The sequence below is a fragment of the Hypanus sabinus genome, chromosome 13, assembly GCF_030144855.1.
Source record: "Hypanus sabinus isolate sHypSab1 chromosome 13, sHypSab1.hap1, whole genome shotgun sequence".
Lineage (NCBI taxonomy): Eukaryota > Metazoa > Chordata > Chondrichthyes > Myliobatiformes > Dasyatidae > Hypanus > Hypanus sabinus.
This window is the reverse complement of record NC_082718.1, coordinates 76042144-76058645: the sequence shown is the minus strand read 5'-3', so window position 1 is coordinate 76058645 and position 16502 is coordinate 76042144. Positions and strand designations below refer to the sequence as shown.

The window sequence follows — 16502 nt, the reverse complement described above, 5'->3', positions numbered from 1 at the left end:
TTGCAACCAAAGTGGATAATCTCACATTTATCCCCATTAAATTGCATCTGCCATGAATTTGCCCACTCACCTAACCTATCCAAGTCACCCTGCATCCTCTTAGCATCCTCCTCACAGCTAACACCGCCACCCAGTTTCTTGTCATTCGCAAACTTGGAGATGCTGCATTTAATTCCCTCGTCTAAATCATTAATATATATTGTAAACTGGGGTCCCAGCACTGAGCCTTGCGGTACCCCACTAGTCACTGCCTGCCATTCTGAAAAGGTCCCATTTACTCCCACTCTTTGCTTCCTGTCTGCCAACCAATTCTCTATCTACATCAATACCATACCCCCAATACCGTGTGCTTTTAAGTTTGAACACTAATCTCCTGTGTGGGACCTTGTCAAAAGCCTTTTGAAAATCTAAATATAGCACATCCACTGGCTCTCCCCCATCCACTCTACTAGTTACATCTTCAAAAGATTCTATAAGATTCGTCAGACATGATTTTCCTTTCACATATCCATGCTGACTTTATCCGATGATTTCACCTCTTTCCAAATGTGCGGTTATCACATCTTTGATAACCAACTCTAGCATTTTCCCCACCACCGATGTCAGACTAACCGGTCTATAATTCCCCGGTTTCTCTCTCCCTCCTTTTTTAAAAAGTGGGGTTACATGAGCCACCCTCCAATCCTCAGGAACTAATCCAGAATCTAAGGAGTTTTGAATAATTATCACTAATGCATCCACTATTTCTTGGGCTACTTCCTTAAGCATTCTGGGATGCAGACCATCTGGCCCTGGGGATTTATCTGCCTTTAATCCCTTCAATTTACCTAACACCACTTTCCTACTAACATGTATTTCCCTCAGTTCCTCCATCTCACTAGACCCTCGGTCCCTTACTATTTCTGGAAGATTATTTATGTCCTCCTTAGTGAAGACAGAACCAAAGTAGTTATTCAATTGGTCTGCCATGTCTTTGTTCCCAATGATCAATTCACCTGTTTCTGACTGTAAAGGACCTACATTTGTCTTGACCAATCTTTTTCTTTTCACGTATCTATAAAAGCTTTTACAGTCAGTTTTTATGTTCCCTGTCAGCTTTCTCTCATAATCTTTTTTCCCTTTCCTAATTATGCCCTTTGTCCTCCTCTGCTGGTCTCTGAATTTCTCCCAGTCCTCAGGTGTGCCGCTTTTTTTTGCTAATTTATATGTTTCTTCTTTGGACTTGATACTATCCCTAATTTCCCTTGTCAGCCACGGGTGCACTATCTTCCCTGGTTTATTCTTTTGCCAAACTGGGATTAACAATTGTTGTAGTTCATCCATGCGATCTTTAAATGCTTGCCATTGCATATCCACCGTCAATCCTTTAAGTATCATTTGCCAGTCTATCTTAGCTAATTCATGTCTCATATCTTCAAAGTTACCCTTCTTAAAGTTCAGAACCTTTGTTTCTGAACTAACTATGTCACTCTCCATCTTAATGAAGAATTCCACCATATTATGGTCACTCTTACCCAAGGGTATGACAAGCACGACAAGATTGCTAACTAACCCTTCTTCATTGCTCAATACCCTATCTAAAATGGCCTGCTCTCTAGTTGGTTCCTCGACATGTTGGTTCAGAAAACCATCCTGCATACATTCCAAGAAATCCTCTTCCTCAGCACCCTTACCAATTTGGTTCACCCAATCGATATGTAGATTGAAGTCACCCATTGTAATTACTGTTCCTTTATTGCACGCATTTCTAATTTCCTGTTTAATGCCATCCCCAACCTCACTACTACTGTTAGGTGGCCTGTACACAACTCCCACCAGCGTTTTCTGCCCCTTAGTGCTATGCAGCTCTACCCATATCAATTCCACATCCTCCAGGCTAATGTCCTTCCTTTCTATTGTGTTAATCTCCTCTCTAACCAGCAATGCTACCCCACCTCCTTTTCTTTCCTGTCTATCCCTCCTGAATATTGAATATCCCTGAATATCCCTGGATGTTGAGCTCCCATCCTTGGTCACCCTGGAGCCATGTCTCTGTGATCCTAACTATATCATATTCATTAACAACTATCTGCACATTCAATTCATCCACCTTGTTACGAATGCTCCTTGCATTGACACACAAAGCCTTCAGGCTTGTTTTTACAACACCCTTAGCCCTTATACAATTATGTTGAAAAGTGGCTCTTTTTGCTTTTTGCCCTGGATTTGCCTGCCTGCCACTTTCACTTTTCACCTTATTACTTTTTGCTTCTACCCTCATTTTACACCCCTCTGTCTCTCTGCACTTGTTCCCATCCCCCTGCCACATTAGTTTAAAGCCTCCTGAACAGCAGTAGCAAACACTCCCCCCGGACATTGGTTCCAGTCCAGCCCAGGTGCAGATCGTCCTGTTTATACTGGTTCCACCTCCCCCAGAACTGGTTCCAATGCCCCAGAAATTTGAATCCCTCCCCCTTGCACCATTTTTCAAGCCACGTATTCATCTGAAATATCCTCCTATTTCTACTCTGACTAGCACATGGCACTGGTCGTAATCCAGAGATTATTACCTTTGTGGTCCTACTTTTTAGTTTATCTCCTAACTCCCTAAATTCACCTTGTAGGACCTCATCCCGTTTTTTACCTGTATCGTTGGTATCTATGTGCACCATGACCACTGGCTGTTCACCCTCCCATTCCAGAATGTTCTGCAGCCATTCAGCGACATCCTTGACCTTTGCACCAGGGAGGCAACATACCATCCTGCAGTCTCGTTTGCGGCCGCAGAAACGCCCATCTATTCCCCTTACAATCGGATCCCCTATCACTATAGCTCTCCCACTCCTTTTCCTTCCCTCCTGTGCCGCAGAGCCACCCATGGTGCAATGAACTCAGCTGCTGCTGCCTTCCCCTGATGAGACATCACCCCCAACAGTATCCAAAACAGTATATCTGTTTAGGAGGGAGATGACCACAGGGGACTCCTGCACTACCTGCCTACTGCTACGCTGTCTAGTGGCCACCCCTTCCCTTTCTGCCTGTGTAGCCTTTACCTGTGGTGTGGCCAACTCACTGAATGTGCTATTCATGACTTTCTCAGCATCGCAGATGCTCCAGTATGAATCCAGTCGCAGCTCCAGGCGCTTAATGTGGTCTGCCAGAAGCTGCAGTTGGACACACTTCCTGCACACGTAGTCGTCAGGGACACTGGAAGTATCCCTGATTTCCCACATGCTGCAGGATGAACAAACCACGGGGCCGATCTCAGCTGCCATGACCTACCCAATACTTGCCTCAACTTTTGAAACTTTCTCCTTTGAAAGGAATTTACCCGGCCTTACCTCACTTGGAGTGAAGCTCGTCCTCAGCCTCTTCTCGTCGAAGCATCTCGAGTCAAAGCCTCAAACCTCCACTCCTTCACTGGCCCACCAACTCACTGGTCACTTTCCACAGGCTGCTCCACTTGAGCTACCCCTCTATTAATTTGTTTGAGTTTTTCAAACAGTGATACAGTGATCATACAGTGATCTAAAGCGCCCACCAGAAGGAAGGAGTTGGAACAGGTGATGTCCAGGGTGTGATGGGTCTACAATAATGCTGCTTGCTCGCTTCCTGACTCTAGATGCATATAAGTCCTGGATCGAGGGCAGCTTCACACCAATAATCCTTTCCACAGCCCTGATGGTTCTTTGGAGTCTATTGTCTTGTTTGGTAGCTGATCCAAACCAGACAGTGATGGACGAACAGAGAACAGACTGGATTATTCCTGAATAGAATTGAATCAGCAGCTCCTGAGGCAGGTTGTACTTCCTGAGTTGACGTAGGAAATACAACCACTGCTGAGCCTTTTTGATAAGAGTGTCCGCGTTGGGTGTCCACTTCAGGTCCTGGGAGATTATGACACCCAGAAATCAGAAGGTCTCCACAGCAGACCAGTACTGTTGAGTATAGTAAGTGGGGGGAGTATTGGGGGCTCCTCCTGAAGTCCACTGTCATCTCCACAGTCTTGAGCGTATTTAGCTCCAGATTGCTCTGACCACACCAGAGGGCCAGCCGTTCCACCTCCCGTCTGTATGCAGACTCATCACCGTCTCGGATAAGGCCAATGACAGTTGTGTAGTCTGCAAACTTCAGGAGTTTAACAGATGGATCCTGTGAGGTGCAGTCATTAGTGTAAAGGGAGAAGAGCAGTGGGAAGAGCACACATAGATTCACATGTCTGCACATTGCGACAGAGTTATAACACAAAGATGTTTGCTCCATAACATTGTGGGACGGTTGTAAGATTTAAATAAATTCAAATTGTGAAATGCTCTGTAATTAATTATGTTAATGACATATAATCCATAAATGTTCTAACTAATAAATGTACTACAGCCAATACTTTGAAACATTTTAGAAATTCAACCTATTTACATTGTCAGTATTTCAAGTTACAAACTGTAACAATAAATGCAGAATAATTATCAGTAGCTCATTGTTAATAAACCATTGGCTCACTGAACACTGACACCATTTACATTCTAAATGCTTATAGTATGCCTTATTAACATTTAAAGTGCTGCGCGGTTTTCAGGCTGTGTAAAAATTTCCGGCTCAGAGCAATGGTTGGTCCGCGCAGCTGTAAAAAAAATTAGAGGGAAATTTGATACCACAGGTTGTCTCATGCTCTCAAATATTGCAATTGATTTGGGCTGATTGTTAAGCATTTCTGACCTGTCCATCCCTTGGCATTCTCCTTAATAACAGAGGCATGGTTTTGAAGTAGCACTTCAACACATTCCAAGTGTCCTAGCGAGACAGCGAGGTGTAATGGTGTCCGACCCCTTGGATCAACTGCTTCAATGTCATGCTGTGGGAAGAAAAAGATGATTATCTATGATGAAGTAAAGAAATTCATTTTGAAAGTGGCTGAGTATGCCTTGCGACAGAGCATCAATCTACATATCGGGGATGTTTCAGATTCTGTTCCTTTTCTGTGTTTTTTTAGGGAATGTCAGTTGGCAGTAACACCTTCCCAAAGGGAGACAACCCTTCAAGAGGACTACAACCTTGCCGTAGGGCCTTGTGCTTTGACTCTTGGTAGGGTCAGCCATGCCAAACAGGTCAAAGGGCAGACTCGAGGTGAAAGGTCCTCCAGGATCGGGGGTTCGGCTCAGGGCTAACAACCCTGATTGGTCAAAAAAAAACTGTTACCGAAAGAGCAACGAAGAATCCTTCTAATCCGTCACATCCTTCTATGGTATGACAGACAAGACCTTCTTTGCTGCCCTAAACACCAGCAGTGTAAAGGGCAGTGAGTATAGGAGACAAAACACAATGAATAAAGGACTTTTTAAGAAGAAATTTCATAATTTATGTTCTTGATCCTTGTACCCTACATCTTGTTCGGAAAAGTTGCTGTGATGTTGAAAGTTTAAGTGTTCGTTACAGCTGTAGAGAACGTTGGTGAGACGGAATACTCTGCAATTCTCCTGCAGTATGATTGTTGCTTGAGTTATGAGGAGAGACTGGATAGGCTGGGAGCGATGGAGACTGAGGGGGGACCTTATAGAGGTTTATAAAATGCTGAGTGGAATAGGCAAGGTGGATGGTCATAATCTTTTTCCAAGACAGGGGAGTCTAAAACTAAATCACAGGTTTAAGGTGAGAGTAAAAGCGTTTAAAGGGGACCTGATGGCAAACTCTTCCACACACAGGGAGGTGGGTTTATGAATTTGCAAGTGACAGAGGTGGGTACAATTTATAGTTTAGAAGACATTTGAACAGTTTCATTGTTTGGAAAGGTTTAGAACAGTGTTTCCCAACCTGGTTAATGGTAAGGCTCCATGGCATACAAATGGTTGGGAACTGCTGGTTTAGAGGGATACGGGCAAAATGCAGGCAAGTAGTACTGGATCAGGAAGGCATCTGGCTTGGCATGGTCGAGTTGGGCTGAAATACTGGTTTTTATGAGGTAAGTCTCTATGAATCTAGTCACAGAGGTTCCCAGCCATTTTTATGCCATGGACCCCTACCATTAACAGAGGGGTCTGTGGATCCCAGGTTGGGAACCCCTGATCTAGTGCTACATAACAAACACAAGGAAATCTGCAGATGCTGGAAATTTAAACAACACACACAAAATGCTGGTGGAACGCAGTAGGTCAGGCAGCATCTATAGGGAGAAGCACTGTCAACGTTTCAGGCCGAGACCCTTCGTCAGGACTAACTGAAAGGAGAGAGACTAAGAGATTTGAAAGTAGTGCAGGGAGGGGGACATGCGAAATGATAGGAGAAGACTGGAGGGGGTGGGATGAAGCTAAGAGCTGGAAAGGTGATTGGCGAAAGTGATACAGAGCTGGAGAAGGGAAAGGATCATGGGACAGGAGGCCAGGAGAAAGAAAGGGGGAAGCACCAGAGGGAGATGGAGGACAGACAGGGTGATGGGCAGAGAGAGAGAAAAACAAACAACTAAATATGTCAGGGATGGGGTAAGAAGGGGAGGAGGGGCATTAACGGAAGTTAGAGAAGTCAATGTTCATGCCATCAGGTTGGAGGCTACCCAGTCGGTATACAAGGTGCTGTTCCTCCAACCTGAGTGTGGATTCATCTTGACAGTAGAGGAGGCCATGGATAGACATATCAGAATGGGAATGGGACGTGGAATTAAAATGTGTGGCCACTGGGAGATCCTGCTTTTTCTGGCGGACAGAGCGTAGGTGTTCAGCAAAATGGTCTCCCAGTCTGCGTCGGGTCTCACCAATATGTAAAAGGCCACACCGGGAGCACCGGACGCAGTATACCACACCAGCTGACTCACAGGTGAAGTGTCGCCTCACCTGGAAGGACTGTCTGGGGCCCTGAATGGTGGTGAGGGAGGAAGTGTAAAGGCAGGTGTAACACTTGTTCCGCTTACAAGGATAAGTGCCAGGAGGGAGATCGGTGAGATTTGACTTCATTAACTTTGCCTCCAACTTCCACCCTGCCCTCAAATTTACCTGGTCCATTTCCGACATCACCCTCCCCTTTCTTGATCTTTCTGTCTCCATCTCTGGAGACGGCTTATCTACTGATATCTACTATAAGCCTACAGACTCTCACAGCTACCTGGACTATTCCTCTTCCCACCCTGTCTCTTGCAAAAATGCTATCCCCTTCTCACAATTCCTCCATCTCCGCCGCATCTGCTCTCAGGATGAGGCTTTTCATTCCAGGACGAAGAAGATGTCTTTCTTTTTCAAACAAAAGGGCTTCCCTTCTTCCACCATCAACTCTGCTCTCAAACACATCTCTCCCATTTCCCGCACATCTGCCCTCACCCCATCCACCCGCCACCCCACTCAGGATAGGGTTCCCCTTGTCCTCACCTACCACCCCACCAGGTTCCCCTTGTCCTTACCTACCACCCCACCAGCCTCCGGGTCCAACGTATAATTCTCCGTAACTTCCGCCACCTCCAACTGGATCCCACTACCAAGCACATCTTTCCCTGCCCCCCTCCTTTCCACAGGGATCATTCCTTACGTGATTCCCTTGTCCACTCATCCCCCCCCCCCCCAATCCCTTCCCACCGATCTCCTTCCTGGCACTTATCCTTGTAAGCGGAACAAGTGCTACACCTGCCCTTACACTTCCTCCCTCACCACCATTCAAGGCCCCAGACAGTCCTTCCAGGTGAGGCGACACTTCACCTGTGAGTCGGCTGGTGTGGTATACTGCATCCGGTGCTCCCGGTGTGGCCTTTTATATATTGGTGAGACCCGACGCAGACTGGGACACCTGTGCTCTGTCCGCCAGAGAAAGCAGGATCTCCCAGTGGCCACACATTTTAATTCCACGTCCCATTCCCATTCTGATATGTCTATCTATGGCCTCCTCTACTGTCAAGATGAATCCACACTCAGGTTGGAGGAACAACACCTTATATACCGGCTGGGTAGCCTCCAACCTGATGGCATGAACATTGACTTCTCTATCTTCTGTTAATGCCCCTCCTCCCCTTCTTACCCCATCCTTGACATATTTAGTTGTTTGTTTAATTTCTCTCTCTCTGCCCATCACCCTGCCTGTTCTCCATCTTCCTCTGGTGCTCCCCTCCCTCTTTCTTTCTCCTGGCCTCCTGTCCCATGATCCTTTCCCTTTTCCAGCTCTGTATCCCTTTTGCCAATCATCTTTCCAGCTCTTAGCTTCATCTCACCCCCTCCGGTCTTCTCCTATCATTTCGCATTAACCCCTCTCCCGCACTACTTTCAAATCTCTTACTATCTCTCCTTTCGGTTAGTCCTGACGAAGGGTCTTGGCCCGAAACGTCCACAGTGCTTCTTCCTATAGATGCTGCCTGGCCTGCTGTGTTCCACCAGCATTTTGCATGTAGTGCTACATAATAAGCTCAAACAAATTAAATTAGATGGGCATTGGTCATAGACATGAAATTACCTAAGTGACATAAAATAGTTGATTCCTAATTGTACGAAAGTAGTCTTTATCAGGGTTAATGTTGGAATCACTGATTGTCCTTTTTGAATCTACAGCTAAGGGTGAATTTGGGTATCAAAGACATAATTTCAAAGTTTATGCAACAAAGGGCAGCAGCCTTTAAAAGTATGGCAATTCATCCAATAATACAAACTAATAATAGGAGAAGGGTGATGTAGCCGTTAGCGTTGCTACCTTTTCAGCATTAGGTACACCCAGGTCATGCTCTCTTCTCACTTCTCCAATCAGCACTAAATATAGCCAGGCCATGCTCTCTCCTCACTGCTGCCATCAGGAAAAAGGTACAGGAACCTCAGAACCCACACCACCAGCTTCAAAAGCAATTATTACCTTTCTACCATCAGACTCTTGAACCAAGGGGGATAACTTCACTTCACTCAACTGTTCCCACAACCTATGGACAAACTTTCAATTACCCTTCATCTCATGTTCTAGATATTTATTTCTTATTTTTTTATTCTCAAGTCAAGTCACTTTTTATTGTCATTTTGACCATAACTGCTGGTACAGTACATAGTAAAAATGAGACAACTTTTTCAGGACCATGGTGTTATATGACACAGTACAAAAACTAGACTGAACTACGTAAAAAACAACACAGAAAAAAATTACACTAGACTACATAAAGTGCACAAAACAGTGCAGGCATTACAATAAATAATAAACAAGACAATAGTGTCAGTCCAGGCTCTGTCCAGGTGTCAGTCCAGGCTCTGGGTATTGAGGAGTCTGATGGCTTGGGGGAAGAAACTGTTACATAGTCTGGTCGTGAGAGCCCGAATGCTTCGGTGCCTTTTCCTAGATGGCAGGAGGGAGAAGAGTTTGTATGAGGGGTGCGTAGGGTCCTTCATAATGCTGTTTCCTTTGCGGATGCAGCGTATAGTGTAAATGTCCGTAACGGCAGAAAGAGAGACCCCGATGATCTTCTCAGCTGACCTCACTATCCGCTGCAGGGTCTTGTGATCCGAGATGGTGCAATTTCCGAACCAGGCAGTGATGCAGCTGCTCAGGATGCTCTCAATACAACCCCTGTAGAATGTGATGAGGATGGGGGGTGGGAGATGGACTCTCCTCAGCTTTCGCAGAATTATTCTTTCTTTCTTTTTTTCTTTTGTATTTGCAAAGTTTGTTGCCTTTTGCACACTGATGACAGCTCTGTTGGGTGCAGTCTTCCATTGGTTCTACTATGGCTATTGGATTTACAGAGTATGGCTGCAAGAAAACGAATCTCAGGGTTGTTTGGGTTCCTTGGTAATAAATTTACTTTGCACTTGTGAACTTTGCTATGTTTAACCCTCAAGTACTGGACTTTGTATCTTCTCCCTATGGTTTTCTACTGGGCGCTCTAGAAGATGTACCGGTAGATTCATTGGCTCTGGTAAATGATTCCTTAATGTAGGCAAAAATAATCAAGGGGACGCTGATGGGGGCATGTGGGAGGGAGCATATTGCTGTAGTTAAAGGTAAGAAGGAGAGGAGCAGTAGGATCAATGGGATTTGATCTGCTTGAATTCAAATGAATGAGCCGAATATTTCCTTTCGTCCATCATGTGGCTCCTCAAACCTGCTCTGCCATTTAAGAACAGTTATTATCCTTCAAACACCAGGCTCCTGACCCAGCATGGGTAACTTCACTCACCCCAACACTGAACACAACCTATGGACTCACTGTCAAGGACTCTACAACTCACGTTCTCAATATTATCCATTTACTTTTTGTCATTACTTTTCGGATTTACACAGTTTGCCTCCTTTTGCACATCAGTTGTTCGTTAGTCTTTGTTTGTGCATAGTTTTTCATTGATTCTATTGTATTTCTTTGTTCTGCTGTGCATAGCTGCAGGAAAACAAATCTCGGGGTAGTGTATGGTGATGCATACATACTTTGGTAATAAATTGACTTTGACATTGAAGTTGATTTGCTTGTAATCTCAATTCCACAATCCTATCCTTTTATAGCCCTTGTCTTTCAAGAATAAGCCTACCTTTATCTTGAAAATATACTAAGAATCTTCTTCAGAATCAGGTTTAATATCACTGATGTATGTTGTGAAAATTATTGTTTTGGAGCGACAAAAAACTGCAATATAAAAAACTATAAATTACAAATTTTATATATATAGAGAGAAAATTAAGTAGTGCAGAGAGAGAGAGAGAGAGAGAGAGAAAATAGCGGGGTAGTGATAATGATCATGTTCTATTACATTTTGAGAAAAGGGGTTTCAAAAACCTATGACTCTCTCTGAGAAAAACATTCACCTCATCCATCTGAAACGGGCAATCCCTTGGCTCCAGAATCCCTCACAAAACAGAAATAAGGAGCTGGATAACAATTGAGATTTATTGTAGAGAAATGGGAAATGAAGCATCTTGCAAAGCAAAACAAACAGTTCCATTTAAAGTGTAAGAAATGAAAGGGAGTTTAAGACACAAAATCTTTGAAGATGACCATGAAGAATTCTTGGGTTTATCGATTGTAAAAGCAAGGAGGTACAGAATGCCTACTTGGGTTTTGCTGAAATAGTGCCTTTAATTCTGAGAAGCACATTTCAGGGAGAATGTTATTCCCTTTCAAGGGAAGAGTTATTAGAATAGTATCAGAAATGATGGATTTTGGGGACTGGAGTTCTTTTCTTTCTAGCAAACGATTGCAGTGGGGAGAACACAGGAAGAAATTGTTTCCATTGGAAATGTTTGCTGGATCAGAAGATGCAAGAGAAATAGAAGACTCATTTGCAAAAATGGACACAGCAGGTTGCAACATTCTGCTGTGTACTACCTGAGAGTGCAAACAGATTCGTAGCAATTTTCAATGTGTAAGTGGATATAAGGTTCGATGGGAAAACTTAGTGGGAAATGGAGTGAAGGTTTGGTATAAACATGAATGACAGAATGATCACCTTCTGTGGCAAATTATCTTATTTTAACTGCTAATGTCTCTTTTTCACTTAATTCCGGAAGATCTTATAAACAAATCAACGAAATTGAATCATGAACTCAGAAGGGGGAAATGTGTTGATCAGACATCTCCATTAATCATCCCCAGCATCTTAACCACACATTAACAATAACTAATTCAGATTCAACTGTTTGTAACTCAGAACCTGCCCCTACTTAAGGAATAACTGAAAAATTAGGCCCCGGCCGGGACCATTTTACAATTAATCACGAAAATTCTGTTCACGACCACTTCGATATCAATTGAATGGGACAGGGAACCGATTCGATCAGGAAACTGAGTAACCAACTGTACTTGGAGACCTTCATGCCGTGAAACCCGACGCTCAAAATAGACGCCACCTGAAAATCTGTTAAGACAATCCAGGAAGTTGATGGGATTTTTGAAACAGCCGCTACAAAGATTACTTCCATCATAACGTTGTACAATAAAGAATAGATTAACATTCTCTGTTGTATAATCGATCTACCTGTTTTAGTTCCTTCTCAATCTCTCTGTACTGGTTGTGCCACACGTACAGATGGATCCTGTATTTGTTCTTGATGTCTTCCAATGTACACATCCTAGTAGCTGAGCCTCAGCATCCACGCAGACCCCCTCCCCTCCGTTCTTTTCCTCCAAAACAAGGTACGATGCAGGCAGAGGGGGAAGGGGTTGGGGAAAATTAAAACTTTCAAACTTTCCAAACTTTACAGGAAAAGGATCCGCGACGAGGAAATGCTTTCGCACAGATCAGAGGGGGCACGCAAACACTCCAGCGCCTCTCCCAGACACTGCTAAATTCTATACTTTCACAAAGAAACGTTTCATAAAATATTGTAATTTCTTGCTTCTCGGTGGATCCAGAAGCTTTGATTTAATGTTTTAAAACATTAATTAGTTGGAGAGCAGAGCCACCCCGTACCTCCCTTTCACTGTGGTTAGTTCCAAATCGGACACCTCTGTTGGCAGTAGGTAAAGCTGACGGTATTACACACTCTATTTCCCGCGAAGAACATAACATAACGTGGCTAATGTTGTTGTGTGAATAGTATTTTGATTTTTATTGTTCAAAATTAATGTCTTCTTGTGTATGAAAGGTTCAATGTCCATGCTAACCCTTAATATTTACAGTCACTTGCCCCCTAGAGATGAGATTGTGGTTGGGTCGGCATTGGGCGCATGCGCACGGGCGGACTGCGCCTAGCGGTCCTCCGCCTTCCCGTCATGCCTGCGTCTCCGGGCAGCTGGGGCCGGGAATGAGAGCGGCGGCGGCGGCGGCGGCTGGAAGCCCGGCTCCACTCGTGGTGCTGATGGCAGGTCGGCGTTAACGTCAAGCAGGCGCAGTTCGGACCGTTCAACGCTTCGCACGTCTTACTGTCCACTCCCCCTTTCCTCCTCCCTCTGCGAAAAGAGAAAAAAAAAATCTGGAGTGGCGCGATTTATCGGCTGTCCATGTCGAAAAGGCTGAGGAGCAACGACATCTGCGCCGACTGCGGTGTCCCCGGTGAGTGGATTGGTGTGGGTAGCGGCTGGCTGCGCTGGGTCTGGCAACTGAGAGAGGAAATGCAAGTCAGGTTTAGTCCTTCGTTACAGAGAGGAAGTGAGGGAAGTTCAACGCGCCTGATAGCTGCAGTCTAGTCTCGGTCTGGAACTATTCACCATTTATACGTCCTCCGGCCAATCTTTTGTTCACTAATTTCCTCACCACCATATTTCGGGTACTATAAACTAATTTTTTTCCATTCTGTCTTCCTTCATCGTCAGCCCCTTCGCTAAGTCAGGTTTATAGTCATTTGACTATATACATGTATACTTCCAAACGCGCCAACGATTCTCCGGGCCAGGCTGTAAAGCACAGTAGTGCACCTAACACATAAAACACACTATAACCAAGAAAAGAAAGAACTAGACATACAAACGAATCGTGCATGCATAAACAATGTAAAGTGCGTAAGTTGAGTATTATAGGGGTTCAGTACAAATTATCTGGTAATGTTTTTGTTCCAAAATACAAAAATGACTTGTATTGTCATATGCCATTGAGCATGTAAATTTAGCATTTCCTGTTATTCGTGGATGTGGGTCGACAATGTTCTGTGGACCTTGGGGTCTGTGAATGAATGACAGGAGAGTTATTACACTCGTGTAGGTGTTTACAAAAGACAAGAAATGCTAGAAATATTTATAGGCCAGACACTGTCAGTAGAAGGAGTGTTAAAGTGAGAAAGTTTAAAAGAAACACTAAAACAGACAAATCTGCGTGGAAGATGGAAGAATTGGTGGTATCTAAAGTAAATTAGTAAAAGCTTCTGCCGGACGTGTTGGCTCTTTCCAGCATGTTTTTTTTATTTCCCCTAGGTTTCCAGCATCTGCAGATCTTTGATTTTCACATTGAATGGATGCTGTTAAAGTTTGTTGTGAACAAACACATTCTGTTCTTGATGTTCCTTTCAGTATAAATTTACTTGACTAATTTGCCATTTATTGCTATTTATTTGAAGAAAACACTTTGTAAGCATTTCAGGGGATTTCTACAAAATGTTGTGTTGCTTTGGTGCAATGTATATCAGATTTTGTATTTATAAATGCTGCATAATGTAAATTAAATCACTTATGAATAATACTTGAGTGGCAAGGTAGAGATATGTCTCTACCAAAGGAGGTGTTAGGCACTCCTTCCCTCTGTTTGCCTGCAGGTCCCCCTTGGTTAAGGTGTAGCACCTGCTCAGCCCCCGATCAGGGTCATGTGAAACCACGGGAACAGGTGGTGGATGGTTGTATGAGCAGCTGGTGCACATCACAAATCCTGGTTATGTGACCACTGACACCAGGCAGGCAAATTCTGAGGAGTATTAATAATGACTGGTGTCACCCATCTTGTAAAGGCTGTGCCCAGAGGAAGGCAATGGCAAACCACTTCGGTAGGAAAGTTTACCAGGAACAATCATGGTCATGAGAGCATGATCACCCATGTTATACGACATAGCACGTGTGATATTGAGGAATGATACTTCCACTTTTCTTCCTTGCCCACACCAGTGAAAGTTTGTCAAGAGCAACACACTATGCTGGAGGAACTCAACAGGTCAGGCAGCATCTATGGAAAAGAGTAAGTTGATATTTTGGGCTGAGTCACTTCTTTAGGACTGAGAAGGAAGAGGGGAGATGCCTGAATAAAACAAGCAGGGGGAGTGGAAGGTGATAGATGAAGCCAGGTGGATTGGAAAGATAAAGGAGTGGAGAAGAAAGAATCTGATAGGAGTCCAAAGTGGAAAATATGAGAAAGGGGAGGAGGTGGAGGTCTGGGGGAAGTAATAGGCAGGTGAGAGGAAGTGAAAGGTCAGAGTGGTAAATAGGGGGAAGAAGAAATTTGTTCACTGGAAGGAGAAATCAGTATTCTTGCCATCAGGTTGGAGGCTATCCAGACGGAATATAAGGTGTTGATCCTTCACCCTGAGGGTGGCCTCATCTAGGCACAAGAGGAATGTCGTGGATCATTGTGTCAAAATGCAAATTGAAATGTTTGTGCTGCTTGTGGTGGATGGTGCTTGACAAAGTGGGTGCCCAATTCTCAGCAATGTAGACGAGGACCCATCAGGAGCACCAGATGCAATAGACAACCCCAGCAGATTTGCAGGTGAAGCGTTGCCTCACCTGTAAGGTCTGGGTCCCTGAATGTAGGTGAGGGAGGAGGCGTACAGACAGGTGTAGCACTTGGGCCACTTGCAGGGATAAGTGCCTGAAAAGAGATTTGTGGAGAGAGCAATCACTGTGGAAAGTGAAGATGGGGGAGAGGTAAGGATATGCTTTGTGATAGAATTCCTTTGCAGATGGCAGAAGTTTGTCTTGTTTCAAGGCTTTTAAAATAATTCTGTTGTGGTTTTCAAAGTGTGTGCTTGGTTTATAGCATTATGCCTTGTCAATTGCTTGTGCCAGTAGTAATTGTGCCATTGTATGATATTGTTAGAAAAGGAACTTATTTAGGCATTTTGGCCTATGCTTATAGTATTTGTTAAATCTCAAAGTACAACATGTACTGAATTACAAAATAAAGATAGTTGCAAGATGGCATCTGAGCTTTCGACACTTTTCAAGATCGATTTTAAAGTTTGAGGGCAAAGTCATTGCAGTGTGTATTTTATAAATTTTCTCGCATTTATACAAAGAGAAATTACTTTTTCTGCTTGTTCATTATGTAACTTTTGTAAACTAAATTATTGAAGGCACCATAATAGATAGTGAGTTTTGAAGACAGCCATATTCAATTACTACAGAAATCAATGTGTGGTGTCTTTAGGCTGCTTGGAGAGAACTGTATCAAAATGGCTATTTGGGAGTCTAAAACAGATTACAGCTTTCAGTTTGCTGTATTCCCACTGCGGAAGAACAAGAGCTGAAGTTCAAGCTTTCTGGATAATAGTTACACAAATTACCTTTGCAAACATGATTTAAATATATATTTTTATTTTGCATGATATGAAGACATTAAAAAGACCACGTTCTGTTTAATTGATTTCAATTGCAAATATACACAGTGATATTCCAGGCAAGTTTATTAGTCATTTTACACTTTCCGTATTCCTTTTCAGTTTTTCTGCCCTACTTATTAATTAGTTTATTGGTGCTACTTGAAGTATTTTGTTTACCTTCAGTTTTCTAATTTTGTTTAGGAATCTTTGTGCAAACTCAAACTATTTAAATTCCCAGGATGCTGGGGTTACCTTCCTTGGAGGGGGAAAAAAGTATTTGATTATTTCTCTAGCTAAAGTTAACTTGATAGAAAGAAAGTCTGTGTCTACACCAGTGTTTCACTCATCCTATCCTTATTTGAATATGTGAAATTCGGGCACCACATCTTTAGACTACAAAAGAACCTAAGCAGTGATTTCAAGATGTTTGCCAGATAAGGAGAGAGTATTTCGAATTCCACATATTGATATTAGTTACAGGTCTGTCTTTATGATTGGTGCAAATAGTTTGAAAGTGTGAAATTTTTTCTGTAAGTAGCTGAACATTGGACATTGCTTTACTATATTTCTTTGGCTTGGGTCATTCTATCCATTCAGAAAACACTTATTTGCATTATGCAAACCAGACCACTTTT

General features: G+C 43.4%; 2 protein-coding genes across 12 annotated transcripts in view; one reads left to right on the top strand and one right to left on the bottom strand.

Annotated features, from left to right (window-relative positions):
* ankrd13a (ankyrin repeat domain 13A) overlaps window positions 1-12330 on the bottom strand; it is a 63846-nt gene extending 51516 nt beyond the window's left edge. The window contains exons 1-2 of the mRNA XM_059987920.1: window positions 11886-12330; window positions 4696-4831 (exon numbers count right to left, since the gene is read on the bottom strand). Coding sequence (XP_059843903.1) covers window positions 4696-4831; window positions 11886-11978 — 229 coding nt within the window. The 5' untranslated portion in view covers window positions 11979-12330. The remainder of the gene's footprint in view (window positions 1-4695; window positions 4832-11885) is intronic.
* Window positions 12331-12578: 248 nt separating this feature from the next.
* git2a (G protein-coupled receptor kinase interacting ArfGAP 2a) overlaps window positions 12579-16502 on the top strand; it is a 108480-nt gene continuing 104556 nt past the window's right edge. For 2 of the 11 annotated variants that reach the window (XM_059987912.1, XM_059987911.1), the window contains exon 1: window positions 12585-12902. In XM_059987912.1, the coding sequence (XP_059843895.1) occupies window positions 12851-12902 (52 nt within the window). In that variant the 5' untranslated portion in view covers window positions 12585-12850. Of the gene's footprint in view, window positions 12903-16502 lie in introns of all 11 variants that reach the window. The other 9 variants (XM_059987914.1, XM_059987918.1, XM_059987910.1 and 6 more) reach the window with 8 other exon arrangements.